General features: G+C 54.9%; 1 protein-coding gene across 1 annotated transcript in view; it reads right to left on the bottom strand.

Moving 5' to 3' along the window:
* PLXNA2 (plexin A2) overlaps positions 1–19185 on the bottom strand; it is a 205391-nt gene that overhangs the window by 1887 nt on the left and 184319 nt on the right. Inside the window, exons 18-30 of the mRNA XM_026509048.4 lie at positions 17713–17952; positions 16929–17072; positions 16403–16637; positions 13599–13741; positions 12666–12934; positions 11017–11083; positions 10664–10810; positions 9914–10073; positions 9442–9545; positions 5687–5786; positions 4543–4733; positions 2957–3126; positions 235–447 (exon numbers count right to left, since the gene is read on the bottom strand). Of these exons, the coding sequence (XP_026364833.1) occupies positions 235–447; positions 2957–3126; positions 4543–4733; positions 5687–5786; positions 9442–9545; positions 9914–10073; positions 10664–10810; positions 11017–11083; positions 12666–12934; positions 13599–13741; positions 16403–16637; positions 16929–17072; positions 17713–17952 (2183 nt within the window). The remainder of the gene's footprint in view (positions 1–234; positions 448–2956; positions 3127–4542; positions 4734–5686; positions 5787–9441; positions 9546–9913; positions 10074–10663; positions 10811–11016; positions 11084–12665; positions 12935–13598; positions 13742–16402; positions 16638–16928; positions 17073–17712; positions 17953–19185) is intronic.

The following is a 19185-nucleotide window of genomic DNA, read 5'->3' as shown; positions in this document are numbered from 1 at the left end:
ACCATGTGCTCAATGAAAGGTCATCAGAATGATAATGACCTGACCTCCAAGGGCCCAAAGGCTCCCGTCTTCCCCCCAGCAGGAAGTTTGGATAAGGGGGAAGGCTGGGAGCATGAGATCCAAAGGGACTGCAAACGCGGTTGTGGGTTGTGAGTCCTAGGTCAGTGAGGCCCACAGGGTGGGGGACGGAGCAGACAGATGGGGGGGTGGGCCTGTCCCGGGGGTGCTCCTGACCTCTCCACCCAGCTCTTGTAGCTGGGGATGTCCTTGGCGTAGAGCAGTTTGTTGGAGGGCGAGTCCTTGCCCAGCCGGTGCTCTGACGTGGAGCACGAGTCCATGAAGGTCTGGGCCACCACGGACAGACAGGCGTCCGTGATGCTGCCCTTGTGGATGTCGAACACGAACTGGGGGTTCTTGATCACGTTCACCCAGAAGCGCAGGGGGAGGCTGCAGAAAAAGGCAGAGCAGACCTTGAGGGCCGAACCCCTGCCGCACCCTGGATGTTGCCCGTGAATCTGCCTCTCTTTCCTCCCCAAGTAAAGATCTCTCCCCCGAGGGCAAGGGAGTGAAATCTCAGAGCGCTGCTCCGGCTGGGGCTGCGAATCCAGCCTAAGCTGTTCCTGACCCCGGGAGAAGAGGAGGGGCATCACTGTACCCTCACTGGGTGCTGACCCTGAGCCCTAACAATGAGGGGGAGATGTGGGTGGGTTCTGTTCCGTCCTGGCAGCTTTCCCAAAGGCCTCCATGCCCCCAGGGAAGTCCAAGAACAGAGAACTGTGCGATTTTCTCAGAGCTTCAAACAAAGCCCCCAGACTCCTAGAGTCCCCTCGCAGGGCCCATGGCCATTGTCCTGAAGGATGCAGCCAGCAGCCCCAGGCGCTGCCTGGGAGCCCGCACAAAGGGCACCACCTGTGCTCCCCGCCCAGCTTGGCCCCTCGCACTGCTTCCCAGGGCCGGCCAGGCCTGGTGGGGCTGTGGAGTGGGCCCCCCTGGGGCCAGCTCTTTCAGGGCTCTCCCCGGGGCTCTCTCCTCTCTGGGCAGGGGCAGAGGGAGGAGAGGATGCCATTGTTGGCCTACTGGGAATGAACTCACTGTAGCTCAGAGTTTTTCCCACCCCAAGAGGAACTGATCAGTCGTTAGGAGTGTTCCTTCTTGCAACTTGGGAATTTATGATCAGAGGAGAATGGGTGTTCAACCCATTTGCTCCCCTTCAAAATCAGAACAGCTGCTGTTTCTGTGTCTTTTCCAACTTGGCCTTCTCCTCCAGCTGCCTTCAGGGCCTTAACTCCTGGGCTCCTCTGTGGAGTGACCTTTGTTCCCTGGCTTCTCCTTCTGGCGTGAGATGACATTTCAGAAATCTGACCTACCTCTCATCAACCCTTCTTCAAGTTCTTTTCACCCTCAAGCACCCCAGTCTTTCCCAAATGTCTCAGTCATGCCAAGTCTTGGGGAGGACTTTGCCCACTCCAAGTCCTTCCAGGATGATTTCTGCTTATCTTTCGAAGGATAAGAGGCTCGCTCTTTCCTGTAGCCTGGGCAGGGCTGCCTCCGCTGAGAAATGACTCGTCTCTTCCAACTTCCCGTCCTCCGGGAGCTTTGAGGAGCTTCTAATATTCTTTCCTTGGACATTAGCTATTTTAGGTCTGGATAAGGGGACTCTTCCTGCCACAACACCAGGGTAGGGCACTTCTATGACCTGGGCCTATCTGGCAACAGAAGGCAGCGAGATGGGGATGATCCAGAACTTTCCCTTCATTTCCCCGAGACTGCACGCTTCCAGCACTAGGCTGGGGAGTCTTCCAAAGCAAAGGAGACAGCCATGGCCCTGGCCCTGGGAATGCAGACGAAAGTCCTGCCCCAGTGAAGCACGCTGTGGGCTCCTCACCCGCGACCACCAGAATCTCCCCATTTCACTACCCTATGATCAAAGCTGCAGACTCCGGAGGGCCAGCAACCACAACATCTCGAAGAAGAAAGGATTATATGGGGTTGGGGTTGGGTTTTTCCAAAGTGTTTTGCTGGTTGCTAGGGTTTTTGATTCCCAAATAACAGCCGGGGCCCATCTGTGTCGGCTCTGTTTTCTGAGGAGATCGCTGACTCCAGACAGCTGTGTGGGCTGCCTGCCCAACCCAAATGCCTGGACCTCCTCTCTCCCCTCTCTGGGCTCTTTCCTGGAGGAAGGTTTTTGACTCCGGCTCTCGGCCAGGCCCTGTCTGACCTGAAAGCCAGTCCTCAGCTCCGTCTGTGGTCTGGATCTCAAACCCAGGAGGGAAAAGTCGTCTGCTAGGGGCCTGTGGGAGCCCCTTCTCCCACTGCTGCGTGTGGCTGCAGGGGTTACCTTAGGGAACACAGTCATGCCTGCAGGACATATCCCGCCTGCTGCTTCCTGAAACTCATGGCGCTCGGGTCCTCACTTGGCCTTAAGGCATCAAGTTTGCCATGACCTGCTCCCGGCCGGTGGGCTCTCGTCTGTAGCAAATGCAAGCTCTCTCCCCAGGGGTCTACCTTCAGTTCAGCCTTCCCCGTCTCAGGACGAGGTGCCTTCGGTTCTGCCCTGCTCAGAGTGCCTGACGCTGCCTTGCTCGGAAGCTCTGCGCCCAGCTCTCCGGTGTGGCTCTCAACGTAGCTTCCTCTAGCACCTTCTCAAGAACCAGAGGTCTCAGCATCAGGGCAGAAGTGCTGCCCGGGAAAGGCTCTCAACCTGAAAGGGCAGAGCTCCAGCCCATGTCCCCTGGTGCCGGGCCCTCCGCCAGACAGGCCCCACTTGGCGCCCGCAGCCTGGGGACCACGTTGGCTCTGCAGAGCATATGTGCGCTATTTGTTCTAGAAACCTCGGATTACCCAGCCACCATGAGGAACGGGCTGCCCACATCTCCCTGGTCCCTGCCGGCCTCCACCTCCCGCAGCTTGCGGCCTCTCCAGGCTGCAGCTCCCTCTGGGCTCCCCGAGGGGTTACCAGTTGCTTTTCCAGGTGTGCCGCACATCTGTGTCATGGATGCTGTGTCTGTCTGCCTGCTCATCCAGGAAGTCAAACATGTACTTGATGGCCAGGGGGAGAGCGCTGCCCCGGTGCACCGTGCTGAACAGGGTCTCGAACAAGTCGTCCACGAACTTCTGCAGGGTGCCCTGGGGGAGGGATGGGGGGGAGCGCGTGAGGGGGAGGGTGGGGGACGGTGGGGTGCAGGCAGCAGACGGGCAGACCAGATGGTGCCTTGGACTGATCCTGCCTTGGAAATTCGTCTGCGGCGCCAGGCTGTGCAGACAGTGCGGTGGGGGTGGGGAGGGGGCCGTGGGGTGTCGGGGAGATGGGAGGGACTGAAGAGGCTGCAGATTCCTGGGAAGAATCTCTCCTCCAACCCGCAGCCACATGCCACATCTCTGCTTGTGTCCGTGCCAGGCGGGAATGGGCACGGGGTGCTGGGCAGGAAGACTGAGTGCTCCGAGTCCCGGCTGCCCGCAGGGACTGGTGGGCGGGGGCTGGGACGAGAGGGGGTCTGAAGAACAAGCTGGAGGACTGTGAGCCTCCTGGCAGGACTGCAGAGGGCCTGACTGAAAGGCGTGAAGAGGTTTGCCATATTCGTGGCCTGGGATAAGCGGTGCCTGGAGTGGGTGCTGCAGGTGAAGGGTCCACATCCAAGAATCCCCAGGCCCAGCCCTGACCCCCAGGGCCCTGGAGCGTCTCTGGGCAGGGACAAGGCTGGGTCTGGGTCCCCCAGTTTACAGGTTCAAGGGATACACCTCTGAAGGTGAGGAAAACATCCAACCTTTTCTGGTGGCTCTGTTGGTCTCTTATTAGCATATTGGGAAAAGCAAAATTTGAGACATATGGTCTGAGGGTGTATTTCTATGTCTCTTTTGGGAGCAAGTCAGAGCTGGAATCTGGATGCCACTGTGTGAGAATTTCAGCAGCATTTTTGTGGGGTCAGTGGGGGAGAGGATTTGAAATCTGACCTGTGTGGGCAAATACGGGCCGTATAATTGCCATACTTACAGGCCTACTTGTTCTCTGCTCAGGAAGCTGGAAGACAGCTTCAGATCATAGCTTCCAGTACGGTGGCTACCTCACCTCCACCAGCATTTGGGGGCCGATGGGATGGGACAGGGAAGGGGGAGCCTTCTCTCCGATTACTGGCAGGACCCAGCCTTTGTTCTCTCCCTCCCATTGTGGCCAGAAAGTGGGTGGAAAAGGCAGTGACAGCAAGGCTGGCCTATCTGTCCAGCTAACATCAATAAGAAAACCCCAATATTTTCCTAAAAGGTACAGGGACCCAGAGATTCGAGAGCAGCTCCTCTGAAGAGTAATGGTGGTCCTGAGGGGTGGGCCAGGGCAATGATATTGTTGCAATTTTTGCCAAAGGGTAGAGAACAACAGTAGCCTGATCCTTTAGAAAGCCTGCTCTGGGACCTGGACCTGCTCATCTGGATGGGTCCCTTAAAGGACAGACTCCATGGCATCCTTATGCTGGGGGCGGGGAGGGGCGGAGGGTGGGCAGGACGTACCCCCTGAGGAGCCCTCCCCGGGCTGCAAAGAACAGCAGTTACCTTGGTGGCCAGCAGCCGGGTCAAGTAGATCTCGGACACCATCTTGCTGCCCCGGTCACCCTCCTTCTGGTCCCCGTGCTCATGGTTCTTCACCAGATGCCACACCTTAACCCCACTCTCCAGGTCTGGGGTGATCATGGGGGCTCGGGACCGCAGGCTGTCGGGACTGCCTGTGTACCTGAAGGAGGAGTCTGAGGAGAAGGGGGCAGTGGAGGCTCATAAGACACTGATTTCATCATCCTTGCTTGTAGAATCCTTCTAGAATCTTTGTCCGCCTACTGCACTCACTCAGAATAAAGTAGTTTCAATTGGAAGGGGACCCCTGGGACCTCATATTTGGTGGGTTATTTTGGGATCCTTGGTTGGCATGAGGACAGAGGAGCCTGAAGCCTTTTCTTTGAAAAGAAGATTCAGAAATTCTGTGAGCTGGAGAGAGCCTTGAGGATTTGGGAGCCCTCCCCCACCCCTCCCGATGCTTCTACAGCAAAGAATAATCAATAGGTAAAATGTCAGCTGAATATTTTCACAGGGGCTTTCATGAAAAATCTTGGTGCTAAGAAGTTGTAAGTTGTAATGCCCCATCTTGGGAGTTAATGGGTCCTTCTTACTTGGGGCCTAGGATATAGACTTGCCTAAGCCATTTTGGGGGCTGCTGGGCCCAGTCCTGAGGTGCGCTTTAGCTGGAGAGCCCAAAGTCTTACTGTATACACAAACGCAGAGGAAATGGAGCAAGAGAGTGTGGAACCATGGGTAGGCTAGGACGGCCAATCTATTGGCCCAATTGGGACACTTTTGAGAGTAAAGGGGGGCCGTTAATAACTCAGCCAGCATAATAGATATAAACAGGGACTGGCAAGTAGGAACCCTCATCCACGTGCCTTCCTGATTCTGGGCCCCTCGCACTCCTTCACCAGGTCTGAGCTGTCAAAGGAAGGGCGCCCGGTGCACCCGCTCCCGCAGCTCTGAGGTCACGGATGCTCTGGGAATGACTGCACTCGGGAGGAGGGGAAGCAAACGCACAAACATCCTTGATTGGTGGAGGGCAGCTGCAAGGGCTGCCTGCTGTCGTGAGGGATGGTGACGGGTCCCAGGTAGGTCTCGGAAGCTGCCTCCGAGCTGCCCAGGCTACCTTCCTGGTCCTCACCGTATCTGCTGATGGATGTCCGGGAGATGCTGGCAGAGGCTGGGATGTTGTAGGAGGAGGTCTGTTTGGGGACCAGAGCCACCACCGATCTGTCTGACACCTGAGAAGGGTACGAAAAGTACAGTGTGGGTGAACCAGGAAATTGAATCGTCAAGTACTTCTAGAAGGTGATGTCATAGATATGGGGTAGAGCACAAGGAGTGCAGGAATACTAAAAATAATACGGTTGCTACTCGCCAATCTGTCCAATATGGTTGTTACTCGCCACCTGTCTCGATTGTGCACTTGAAATTCAGTCACGTTGTCAGTGTCTAAACAACAAATTACTAACTATAACACGACTATTATGCTGTAAACGCATCATATACACTGGGTTTCAATGAGTTAGCATGAATAAAACAACACAAACTATCTCCTTAATAATTTTTCTATTGATTCCATGTTGAAATGATAATTATGTACACGTGTGGCTTGCATTATCTTTCTACTGGACAGCCCGGGCTAGACCCAGCCTCCCTTCAACCCTTTGGGTTCGCACAATTATTCCCATTTTACAGGTGAGGATATTGAAGCAGAGAAGGGCAAAGCACCAACTTCAAAGTCACACAGAGACTCTGTGGTACAGCCAATATTTGTAGCCGGGTCTGTCCAGGCTCCAGAGCACATGCTCTCCCCATTATATCCTAATTTGGGATTTTATTTCAAGTCACACTGGTCTGAAGCCCATTTTCCCTCTTGGCTCTGATCCTTCTGGCCTGGGTCCTATAGTGCTTGGGCCACCTTGAGGAGTTTCACCAACGGGGCAGCTGCTCTTGGGGAGTCAGAGGGAAAGATGGCATGTTGCCCCATCCTCTGTGAGGTACCCAGGCTCAGCACCCAGCCTGGAGGGAAACGGCTGATAAATGAGGAGCCATATTGAAGACATTTGGGGCCATTTTGATTTAAGATTACCCTCCATCCAATAAAAATGGAGAATCCCCAGAATTGTGGCGATCCAATTAAACCCGTAACGCAGAGGGAATAAAACAGCTATAATAATGTTATGGGCCATAAAACATTCCTATTAAACCATTTTTTATTTTAACAATTTTTATGAACTTTATAAGTTTGATTTATAGCTGCACCAGTCGTAAAACCATCTTTCTGGGTCTTAAATTGTCAGTCCCTCTCTCCCACCAAAAAAGAATTAAATGTTGGGAAGTCAAACTATAAATGAACATTAGTGCTAACGAGATTCCCTGATAGCCGGTTTTAGTAGTGGTGTTTAATTTTACCCTCCCTATAAATCTGCGGGAGCCCAGCAAGTTTTTTAACATCTCTTTGTTAATTAAGATTATGCAGATTTTCTCCTGTCCGGGCTTCCAGGACCTTTGACTCCAAGGAGGGTCACCAGGGGGCAGTGCTTTGACTTGGTGGCAGAAAGCTGCAGGGCCCTGGGCTCTTGCCGGTGCTGGGAAGGGGCCCAGGCTGCCTCACTCCCAGCCGGGCAGTTTCCTGGACCATCAGTGGTCCGCACCATCTGCCCCAGCTCTGGAACTGAGCGGGGGGACCTCTCTACCTCTGTCTTTCAGGAACTCTCCTTGTAAATGACAGCCTAGAAATGTTCCTTTGAAAGCCTTGCAGGGGCAGGGATCACTACTCCTGGGAAGAACAGATTACATTCTTCATGTATGGCTTGTTGTCACCTGGAGGATTCCCAAGGTGACTCGAATGACCACAGTTCAACCCAATTCCAGGTCTTGTCACTAAATCTCTCTTGTCTTCAGTCCTAGCCTTTCTTTCTCTTGACTGACAGGTGGTGCAAATCCATGGTCAGCCTGCCTGGCTGGGTCTGACCTTGGCTCTGCCACATACTAGCCACGTGACCTCAGGGAAGTCAGTTAGCCTCTCTGCGTCTCTGTTGTCTCATGGTCGATGGGATAATAACAGCATCTCAGTGTGCGTGGGGCTCAAAGAAGTCAGGACCCAGGAAGGCGGACGGCAGCACCTGGCACCCAGTGGGCCCTCAGTAAGTGCCGGTGTTAGTGCTGTTACTATGGGCATCATCGTCATCGTCACTGTCCCCCAAAGGGAAGAATAATCCCTGTTGCTCCTTGTCACTCAGGGCTAGCATGTGGGAAGTACCCTGTACTCGGGAGAGCTCAGTAAATATTTGAGGAATGAATGAATACATGAATGAGAAATGACACTGGGGAATTGAAAGTGCTTTGTATGATGAGTACTGTAAGAACAGAATATTCCATTCTGATTGGGAGCCTTAGGACGGACAGCCCAGTAACAAGCGTTAAGGCATCACAGACAGAAAAGAAAGGCCTCCCTCCTACCCTTGAGAAACTTCGGATTCCAAGGCACAGTGCTATTCTCTTTTGTGCTTTCTTCTTCAGCTCTAACTGGTTCATTACAAGGGTTCTCCAGGATGCACCAAGCGCAGGGGGAGGGGGTGGGGTGGAATCAACAGAGACAGGGACAGGCTCTGACTACCCTGGGGGGGCGGGGAGTCTACATCCTACCTACCTCGCCGGCTATTTCTAATTCTTCCCACCACCTTCACAAGCCAGATGTCACCTTGTGGATGAGGAGCCCAAGGCTGCAAGAGGTTAAAGTCTCCCCACCAGTGAGTGGAGAAGCAGGCGTTGAAAATGGCTCGCAAAGCCTTGACCTCTTCTCAGACACCACACTCAGTCCATCTGGGGCTAGGCACAGTCGGGGTTACGTGGGCTGGCGAGGGGGATGGAGCCTATCGAGGAGGGTTTCTGGGGCTGCCCCAGTGCCCCCCACCAGCTTCCTCTGTGCCTCGAGCCTCCCAGCCAGCTCCTATCGGCCTTCAGGACCCCCGGTGGCCTGGTCCGGGGCAACGCCATGCTCGCCAGTCCGGCCTGCCAGTCCCTGCGCCCCCTCTCCGCGTGAGGCACGGACGGAGGAGGACATTACTAATCAGACAATCCCGTAGGGTCCTGCAGCCTGAGGCACTTCTTCTGGTTGGTTTAATTTCCCCCGGTGTCTCTCATTTCCAGTTTCTATTTTAGTATGTTTCCTGAATCCCAACCAGCCTACCTGTGCTTAATCTTATAGAGACCCCCCAGCCACGAGTAGTCACCATGGGAGGGAAGGGGAGGTGGGAAAAGATCCCTCCTGGATCTTTTGTTCTTTGCTGGATTTTTTTTTTTTTTTTTGACTATTCATTCATCGCATCTGACAATGCGCCGAACACTTTCTCTCCTGTACTGAATCTATTCCACACGGCTTTATGGGGTGGGGATCACTTTGAACTCCATTTTACAGATGAGAAGGGAGAGAACGTAAGTAATCTCCCCAAGGACACCAGGTAGTAAGTGGCAGAACGCTAGTGCTGACGACAAGTCTATCCAGTCCCCTGCTCTATGGCAGGTGAGCAGCGGAAGCTGCGTCGATGATGAGACGCTGAGGACAGAGAGCCGCAGATCCCTATGGTTGGTGACCTTACGGAGGACCTCACAACATGCAATTTTGCTGGAGACGTGGAGGTACACAGGAGAGAAATGCCTCGCCCTACCCAGACCAGTTAAGTCAGTTTCTCGGGGCAGAGTCTGGGCACTCATGTTTTTGGTAAGTTTCCCTCATGATTCTAATGGGTAACCACGGCTGAGAAGCTCCGATTTCGATTCAGAGGGAGGAGGAAAGGGGAGATGGCTTCTGAGGGCCTGAGAGCAAACCCTGGAGTGAAGGGAAGTCAATCTGGGGAGTCAAAGGTCATGCTGCAAAGCCCCTGCCCTCACCTGATAATGCATCAGTGTGTTCAGCCGCTTCCAGTCGCCCTCGATCTTGGTGGTGATGTCCTCGTCTTGCAGCACGACCCGGGCTATCCGGCCTTGACGCCACTCTGGGTGGAGGGGGTGGTGTAGGGAGCAGTGTGAGTGGGCGGGGGGCTGGGAGCCAGGGTCACCCAGTCCTGCCTCCTCTAGGGACCTGGCAACCCCAGCTCCAAGCTGGTGCCACCCATAGAGCTTAGAGACGTTCAGGGATCCATGCGGTCAAGACAGCTGGGGAGAAGGGTGGGCAGGCAGTGTTCCAGAAGAAGTACTTCCTGTGGCCCCTCACCTGGGCAGGACCTAGTCATGCTCCCAGGAGGGGCCTACGCAGGATGGGGCTTCCCATTTTCTCACCCCATCCCATCCCATTGCCCAAATGCCCTCCCGGAAGCCACTTTTCTAACCCTTGCCCCGCCCCCCCAAAGGCCAGGCCTCCTACCCAAGTCCATGTCAACAGCTCTCGGCCGCTGGGAGTAGGGCACATTCTTATAGATGGCATCGAGGATCTTCTCCTTGACCTGCGTGATGGTGTCACAGTTTAACACCTTCACTGGGGTCTCTGGACTGTTCTCGTTGTCGGGGTTGACGCAGTTCAGGATCTACAAGGATGATAGGAGGGGGCAAGACGGGAGTTCAAGGGGCTGCTTGAGGGAGAGGGAGCAAGGCCTTGGAATCTTCTCTTTCCAAGGCTTCTCCTCCTTACAGGAGAAATAGCCGTACATCGGTTTCTCTTGCCCTCCTGCCATCTCAAAGAACTGAGACTCCACTTTCTTGCTCCTGGTTGACTGTAATCCTGGAACCAGGCGTGCTACGGGTTTAGAGATGGCTCCAGGTCTATCAAGGGCTGACCAGCCACTTCCCAAAGCCTCTGTATGAGGAACTAGCAAATTCATCTTCTTCCCCATAATACTCATTTCCCCATACCTCATGGAGGCTGGTCTGCCCCTGGCCATATCATCTAGGGTAGACGGATGAGGCAGACAGCTCTTTGGGCCCACCCAATGAGATGGGGTGGGGAACCCAGGCCTGTCTGCCCCACTCTTGGAACCCTTCTCGTGCCCCTTAGACTCACTCGCAGGCTGTTTTCCAGCCCCTCTGTTGACCACTCGGTCAGCTTCGTGCCCTGACGGCAGAGTACAGAGCAGAGGCAGGAGGTCTGCCGTGTCCCCTGCTTTCCGGGGCTCCTTACCAGGGTCTTGTACTCGATCTGCTGCCGGATGAGCTTGTCCTCACTCAGAGAGTAGCGGGCCTCCCCCGTGATGGCGTCGATGGGGCCCTTCTCCATCTGCTGCTTGATGGCGCAGTACAGCATGAAGAGCGGCTCCCCCGCGCACTCCTGCGGGCACAGCGGGGCGTGGGGGTGGGCGCGGTCTCCTTCTCTCCCTCTGCTGGCCAAGCTCCTAGGCTTGCTGTGCTTTGGAGCACCCCGGCTGGGCAGCTTCCTGTTCCCGAGGGGTCCCCATGCAGCCCTGACGGCCGGGCCTGGAGCAGCAGCCCCCGTCTTGCTCTCAGTGCCGGGCCCCAGCTCGCCCCTACTCTCACCTTCAGAAACTTGTGCAGGAGGAAGGCAAACCAGTTGGTCAACATCTTCTCAGCCACAGACTCTGTCCTGGGGGGGTAGAAGGGGTGAGGGGCAGTCCTTTATGGAGGGGTCTCGGAGAGGGGGATCTGACTCGTATGCATCGTGGCCCAAGAGAGCAACAGGGCATCAAAGGATATAGGGCTGGGAGCCAGGATGCCAGAGCTGAAGGTGTGACCTTGGGCAAGAGGCTTTTTCTTTCTGGGCCTCAAATCCCTGTGGAAATGGAGTGGTACTCCGGGTCTGCAGATGAATGCACCAAGTACCCCGTTTCCACAGGGCTCTCAGTTACTAGTTCTCCCTACTTCCTGCAGGCCTCAGGATGAGAAACAGTTTCTCTGTCCCTTTGGGATTCCTTGCATGCCTGAATACTCCATTTTCATACCCAGGAAGTCCCTGGTACGTGCCCCTCTGACCTTTCAGAATCAGACTGCCTGAATTCCAATCCTGACTCTGCTGCATACTGGCTGTGGGACCTTGGGCAAGTCATTTCACCTCTCTGGGTTCATTTTCCCCATCTCTGAATGGGGACAATGATAATAGTGTCTCTCCCACAGGGCTGTTGTCGGAATGGGATAAGTTAACATATGTAAAGTGCTAAGAATAGCATCTGGCCCCCAGTAAGCACTATTCCATAAGTATTGGCTTTCATTCCTGCGGTCACGTGGGGGTCCTGGATCCTAGCCACTCAGGTGGAGAGCAGGGGGCATGAGTGTTTAGCAGACAGGGGATCTGCTTCTGCAAACACCAGCCCTCCCCACCCCCTATCCAGGGCTGCAGATCTGGGGACTCGGGAAGGAACAAAGCCGCTGTGACAGACCCTCAGTGATGGGGATGCCGAGGGGTATTTTAACACCCCGCACGTGGTGCAAATTATACCCTCTGGTTGCAGTAAATCCCAGGCATTTGCCAGGGCTGCACAGCGGTCTGGGCCTGGGGGAGAGTGACAATGGCAGAAGAAATTGTAGCTTTGTCCCCCGGCCCCTCCCAGCACCCTCTCCCTGCATTGTGCCTGAGATTAGCTCTAATTTAAATACAACAGTTCTTAATGAGAGTTTCTAATGCTAAGATTGGCAGGATGGGGGCTCAATACGCAAGAAACAAAGACATTCTTTCTCCTTCCTCACCCCACGTGGGGTCTGGAAGCCTGAGACCTCGCTAGGAGCAGGCTAAAGAGGGGGGCAGAGAAACGCAGGAGGCGCATTCCAACCCCTGCTGCCAAAGGAGCTCCAGAGCTCGGTTCGGCTCCCTGGGGCCTCCAGGGAATGGATGCCAAGGTCTCCAGCCCTCTTTCCTGCCAGTAAAAATGGCAACTGGGGACGGGGCACGTGGTGGCTGCTGGTGATTTGGGTCCTGGAAACTGGGCACAGAAGGGATAGGCTGCACCCAATCTCCAGCCCGCCGCTGTCCACCAGAACCTTCGGAGATGAAGGAAATGTTCTCTAAGTACGCTGTCCAATATGGTGGCCAGCAGGTGGTGACTGAGCACTCGGCACGCGGCCAGCACGATGGAAGAACTGAATGTTACACTTTATCTCCTTTTAGTTCACAGCCACACGTGCACCTGCCGGGACCCCTGCCGCCCTCCCCGCCCCCCGGCCGCGGGGCTGACCTCCGGAGCAGCAGCTTGGGGTGGTTCTTGTTCTCCAGATTCTTCTCGATGAGGTCAGAGAGCAGCTGCTTGAGGACGTCGGTGGCGTACTCCAGGCGGCCCTGCAGGCCGGTCATGATGAGAGAGGCCACGTTGCCACGGTCGCGCATGGAGAAGCTGCGCTGCAGCTCGAGGGTGCGGATGAAGGTCAGCAGGAACACCTTGTTGTTGATGAGCTGGGCGAAGAGCTTCAGGGCCTTCTCCACGTGCTGCTGCCCATTCCCCTGAACCTGGGGTGGACGGGATGGGCGCGCCGTCAGAGGACAGCCTCCCGCCTCCCCGGCCGGCCTGGCACCAAGGGTCTTCTGGCAAGCGCCACAGAACCCTCTCCAGGACGCCTATAAGCACCCCTCACCCCCAACCCGGGACGGGGTAGGAATGGCTGGTCTCTGAAGTTCTGGTCTGCTCTGCCTGCCCACTGGGTTGGGAGGCCTGGCTCCAGGCAGCGCCCTCTGAGGGGATGCCGTCCATCTGATTTTTCCAGGAATGCAGGAGATACTCCATCAAACTTGCTTGGTCTACTAGTCTCCCTTTAATCCTCTCTGCCCTGATTTATTATCTTCAGTAAAACAAACCAACACACGGACAAATAAACCTCACAGAATCATACGTCTTTCCTTAAGCCACCTTAAATCCATTTGAGAATGTGGCAGAATCTTAGTTAATTAATTTAGTCTTTAATTAAAAATTGACAATGAGCCTTCCCCTGGAATCATCCCAAAGAGCCTGTGTGCCCCCTTGGCCGTGATCTGCCTGCTGTTGGTGATGCTGTTCCCAGCTGTCTCTTGTCATCACTCCTGACCTTCCTCTGAGCTGCTGGGCCCATCGGCATTTCCCCGGACACCCAGGCCCTGCGCTCCTGCTGCGTGGCTCGTGGAGGGTGGCGGGCATTACCTCCAGCTCCCGCAGCACGGGATGGTCCTCGATGCCAGGGAACAGGACTCGCATAGCGTAGGTACGGTAATCCAGGTAGGGGATTCCCGAGCGGTCCAGGTCGCTGGTCAGCTCATTGATGTCTGTCTGGAGCTCCGCAAAAGCTGTGCAAGTGCAGGGAGACAAGGAGGCTCAGGGGGGCACCCGCGCGGGGGAGGGGAAAGGCAGGAGGAGACATTTGTGAAGGAGGGGCAGGCCCAGGGTGTAGAGATAGGGATGGTTGTAGAGGCGCATCTCCAGAAGGGGCGAGAGATCTCCAGAACTCCTTTCTTAGGTGGTGGGCATGTGGGCGATTCTATGTTCTATTTCCTCTTTCATGCTGAAGCATAATTTTGACGCATCTTTCTATGTACTGTTAAGTGTAGTTAAAATAAAGAAAAGGGAAGAACACGATGATTTGGGTTATGCATGGGCTTCAGGTTCCAGAAACATCTGAGAGGCAGTAGCCAAGGGGATGAAGCAAAGACAGGAACAGGCAGCTTTGCTCCCTTTTCTTTCCAAGCAAGAGAATCAACCAAGATGCAAAAGCCCTGGGCAAAAAAGAAGACGAAAACCACCACTTCACACCTATCACGATGGCTATCATAGAGAAATGGCGGGGCGCCTGGGTGGCTTAATTGATGAGGCATCTGACTCCTGGTTTCAGCTCTGGTCATGGTCTCAGGTTCCTGAGATTGAGCCTAGAGTCGGGCTCTGTGCTCAGTGGGGAGTCTGCTTGACATTCTCTCTCTCTCTCTCTCCCTCTGCCCCTCTCTCTGCTCATGCAAGCTCTCTCTCTAAAATATATATATATATGTATTTTTTTTTAAAAGAAAAATGGACAACAACAAGTCCTGGAGAGGGTGTGGGAACACGGGCCCCGCGACGCGCGGCTGGCGGGAATGTAAACTGGTGAGGCTGTTCTGGAAAGCAATTTGGTGGCTCCGGAGACATAAACACAAAGTTACTCCTGGGTCTCTGCCCAAGAGCCGAAGGCGGGGACTGCGCTATCTGTATACTCCTGTTCATGACAGCATTGTTCAGGCTACGGAACGGTGGAGACAACCCACGTGTCCCTGCGCAGATAGACGGGTCAACAGCCCGTGGTACGGACAGCCAACGGAGCATCCCCCGGCCGTAATAAGGAAGGAGATTCTGACGCACGAAGCTTTGGGATGCGTAGGGAGGTAAAGCAGACACGAAAGAACACAGACAGGTGATGCACCTCCGGGAGGCTCCGAGAGCAGTCGGATTCGCAGGGACAGAGGGTAGAATGGTGGCTGCCAGCTGTTGCTGGGGAGGGGATGTGGGGGTTTTGTTTCATGAGTACGGAATTTCAGCGGGGCAAGAGGAGAGAGTTCTGGGGATGGACGGGATGGTCACACGACAACGCGGACGCACTTAGTGCGACTGAACTGGAGGAGGAGGAGCCCCGGGGTGTAGACACGGTGAGGGTTAAAGAAGGTGAATTTTATGTTATGTATATATATATATATATATTTATAGATTTTATTTATTTATTTGACAGAGAGAGACAACCAGCGAGAGAGGGACACAAGCAGGGGGAGTGGGAGAGGAAGAAGCAGGCTCATAGCGGAGGAGCCTGATGTGGGGCTCGATCCCAGAACGCCGGGATCACGCCCTGAGCTGAAGGCAGAGGCTTAAGGACTGAGCCACCCAGGCGCCCCTATGTTATGTATATTTTAACATACACACACACACACACACACACACACACACGACACTAAGAACACCAGAGCCAGCCTTGGGGCGCACCCCTCTGGTGGCAGGCCCGGCTCCTGGATGCCCCCCCCCCCCGGCCCTGGCAGCAGAGAAGCCGTTCCCCACCTTGCCCCAGCCCGCGCTTCCCTTTATGCCAGCAAAGGCCTCATTCCTGATCCTGACATTTGCAGCAAAGGGAGAAATATTTTGATTCCTTATTGAAATGTTGACTCAGAGAGCCTGCTGGGTCCTCCGCCTGAGGGGACGCCAGGGATACCGGTCACCTCAAGCTGTGGTTGTGTGGGAGATGGAAGAAAACCTTCTCTACTCCCACATGCGTCCATGGCCAAGGACACCAGCAAGAGGCGGCCTTCAGAGCGGTCAGCCTGTGGCGCTGGTGGGAAACTAGCCCTGGGGGAGGGGCTGAGGGTGGAGGCAGGCGGGAGCTCCGTGCCCCTCCTGCCGCTGCTTCCACATGCTCCCAGGGCAGCTACGCAAGACATAGGAGCCAGACTCCCTTTTGGGGGGTCTATAGGGTCTGAAAGAGCTAAGCCTGGGAGGCTCTGCTGTGGGGACACGGAGGCCCTGAAAGGGAGAGAAAGGGGGACAGCTTGGGAGTGAGTCAGGGCACAAGAAGGACTGGAACAAGATAAGCAGGGCTGGGGCCTCACCCTGGGCATTCTTCTTCTTCTTCTTCTTTTTTTTTTTTTTTGAGAGAGCAAGGAGGTGGAGAGAGAGGGGGAGAGAGAGAGAGAATCTTAAGCAGGCTCCATGCCCAGTGCAGAGCCCGATGTGGGGCTCAATCCCACATCCTGAGATCACGCTCTGAGCTGAAATCAAGAGTGGGACACTTAACCGACTGAGCCACCCAGGCACACCCCCCCGCCCCAGTCCCGGGGGCGTTCTTCATAGGACTTCTCTGGCGCTAAAGGCAAAGGAGTTTCTGGGCAAACAGAGGCTCAGGGTGGGAGGGATGGCAATAGAGACGAGTTGTCTGGAGGGAGGAGGTAATAAGACTGGTGAAGAAAGACAGGGCCAGGAAGTGAGGAAGTGCCTCTACTTACCTTCCTTACACTCCAGGGCCACGCGGGACTCCAGGTTGTCCATCTGCATCTGGAGCCTCTTGAGAGTGAGGTCATTTTCTCGAGACTTCCGCTTGTAGGCAATGAGGACGATGATGACAATGATGAGGAGGAGGCTGCCGCCCGCCGCGATGCTGACAATGGCTGGCAGGGTCAGCAAGCTGTCTGAGATGACACTCACCGAGCCAGGAGAGAACACCATCCCGCCCACGTGAACCTGTGCATTGCACACACACAGACGCTGTAGAGCCCTGGCATGCCATCGCATCCTTAGGTTTCAGAAAGGGCAGGCAAGACCACAACCACACAATACAGACTTGGATAGGGAACAACGTCCTGCTTATTATCTGCCTTTCTTTTCTCGTGTTCTCAACTTCTACCCATTTCAGTGCAGAACATGGTGATGAGGAGTTATGAAGGAGGTCGACGGGAGAGCCTTACTTTATGACAGATCACGCAGGCATGGCGAGGAGAGGAGGAAGTCGGGGAAGGAAGGGGGTTCACTCACTATGACTTTGTGCTGCCCCGTGAGGTTGGGAGGCTCGCAGAGGAGCTGTGTCTCGGACACGGTGACAGCACACGGGGTCTCTCCGATCAGCACTGTGTAGTTGAGTTTGGCGCCTCCAGAGGCGGGAGGGCAGAGGTTTTTGCCCTGTAGATAACAGTAATCTTAATAGAAATAATTGACACATGCACGCAGAAGTTAATTGCCTATTACAAAAGAGATTAAAGAGGTGGGGGAAGGGCAGCCATGCAAAAACCAATCGCTGGCTCCCCGGGAAGTTTTTGGAGAAAACTAACAGCCGCAATTTGAAAAACCAAAGGGAAAATGTGGAGAGGAGAGAAAGGCAGGAAGAGATGGGGAAGGAGACAGGAAGGGGAGACCACACGGCGAACAAGTGAAAATCTGGAGGAAGGCGCGCGGGTTATAAACAAAAGTAAAAAAATAGGTGGACGGATCGTACCAGGGAACTGTGACCTCTTGAAACGTGCGTGCAGGTTATGGTGGCCAAGGACGTGGGCAATAAAAGGGAATGTTTACTTCCAAAGCGCTGCAGAACCCTGGGGTCCCAAAGCTCACAAGAACAAGCAGAAATATTGCGAAGGGTTTCTCGAGAACCCCAAGTGCGAGATCTATCGCTGGGCGAGTCCATATCTATAAACAAGCTCCCTTTACGGGGATCTGGCAGCTCTGCGAATCCACGTGCACACAAAGGCGAACGGGAAGGGCTGGGGGCGGGGGGGGCTGTTGGCATCACTGCGAGTGGCAGGCTGCACTCTGCACATCCTACCTTCAGAATGATGGGGGATCCTGGCTTCTGATCCAAGATTCCGGTGGGGCTGAGCAGTTCAAAGGTTGGGTTGGGGTAGTAGGTGAACTTCGTGTCATTGTAAATGAGCAGGGACTGGACGTTGTTAAAGACGAAGCCAAACTCATCGGGCCGCTCCACAGCGTCCAGGCCGGGCCGGTAGTCTGTGGTCAGGGAGGGCGCCAGGCAGGTCAGGGTGGTGGTGTTCACGACTTTGCACACCTAGGAGGCCCAGAGTGCAGCACTGAAATACAGACTGAGCGAGGGTGGGGAAGGGTGTCACGGTACTGCCTCCCACCCTATTTGCTTCGGCCCATCACCACTGAGTTCCTTGGCTGTCTTCATTAGATGGTGAGCCCCTTGAGAAAAGGGGCCATGAAATTTTTTTGGGGGGGCCATGCATTTTAATATCATTCATTCATTCATTCATTCATTCACCAACATTGTTCTAGCACCTATTCTGGGCCAGGCACTGTGCTAGGAGCCGGGGCCATCTAGCGACATCATCACCAGGGGGAGACAAAGGACCAAATGTGCTTTATAACACAGTTCTGGCAGGGGGCCTGGCTTGCAGAAGGGGCTGGAGCCCTGTTAAACGCATGAATGGGTGTGAGAAATGCCCTGGTGGGCAAGGACCAGGTAGGGTAGGAGGATCTGTGTGTGTGTGTGTGTGTGTGTGTGTGTGTGTGTGTGAGCGTGCACGGCCGTGGCCCGAGGATGGCTCAGGGACACTGCCCCTTGGGAGAAATGGGTGTAATGTAATGTAGTCTGAAGAGCGAGTGGGACTCAGCCAGACAGCAGAGGGTCGGGTGTGGGGAACAGGTCCCAGGCAGAGGGGACAGCAGCACAGGCCTGAGGATGAGGCAGCATGGAATGTCTGAGGACAAACAGGACAGGCACAGTGGAAGGGTGTGTGTGTGTGTGTGTGCACGTGTGTTTTGGAGCAGGAAGTAGCACGAGGTGAGCACTCTGCCAGCACCCAGTAGGTGTGCAGTTAATGTTTATCGAATACACTGATGAACAAAAAGAATCCTTCAATTCTTTGACGTTCTGCTCAGGACCTCTCTCTTCTGCTCCCTCACTTTGCACAAGGGAAGAGCCAGGCATTGACACTGAGTTCGTAATGTCCTTTCTTTCTGGGTAGACTCTGGCATCCCTGTGAAAATCCTAGCGGGGCTGTCCCCTACTTAGCGGGAGTTGTGCCACCCCTCCTCTGGCGGTTTAGTTCCAGGGCTGCCCAAGGCAGCGGCCAGCCCCAAGGAACCACCACAGGACCCCCATGTGGCTTGTGGACAAAACCCGGCCTCCCACCCCCTCTCCTTCTGGCTTGCGCTCAGCACCCCCTGGTTCGGGCTCAGGGTGTCCCGGCCACAGCCAAGGATATCTGGGAGATCTCGGCTGCACAAGTACACGCTGTCCTGGCAGGTCCACACATGCTTTGAGTCTGGCCAACAG

This window comes from Ursus arctos, unplaced genomic scaffold (genome assembly GCF_023065955.2).
Source record: "Ursus arctos isolate Adak ecotype North America unplaced genomic scaffold, UrsArc2.0 scaffold_2, whole genome shotgun sequence".
Classification (NCBI taxonomy): Eukaryota; Metazoa; Chordata; class Mammalia; order Carnivora; family Ursidae; genus Ursus; species Ursus arctos.
Note: the sequence above shows the minus strand (reverse complement) of the source record. Positions and strands in the feature narration are given on the sequence as shown.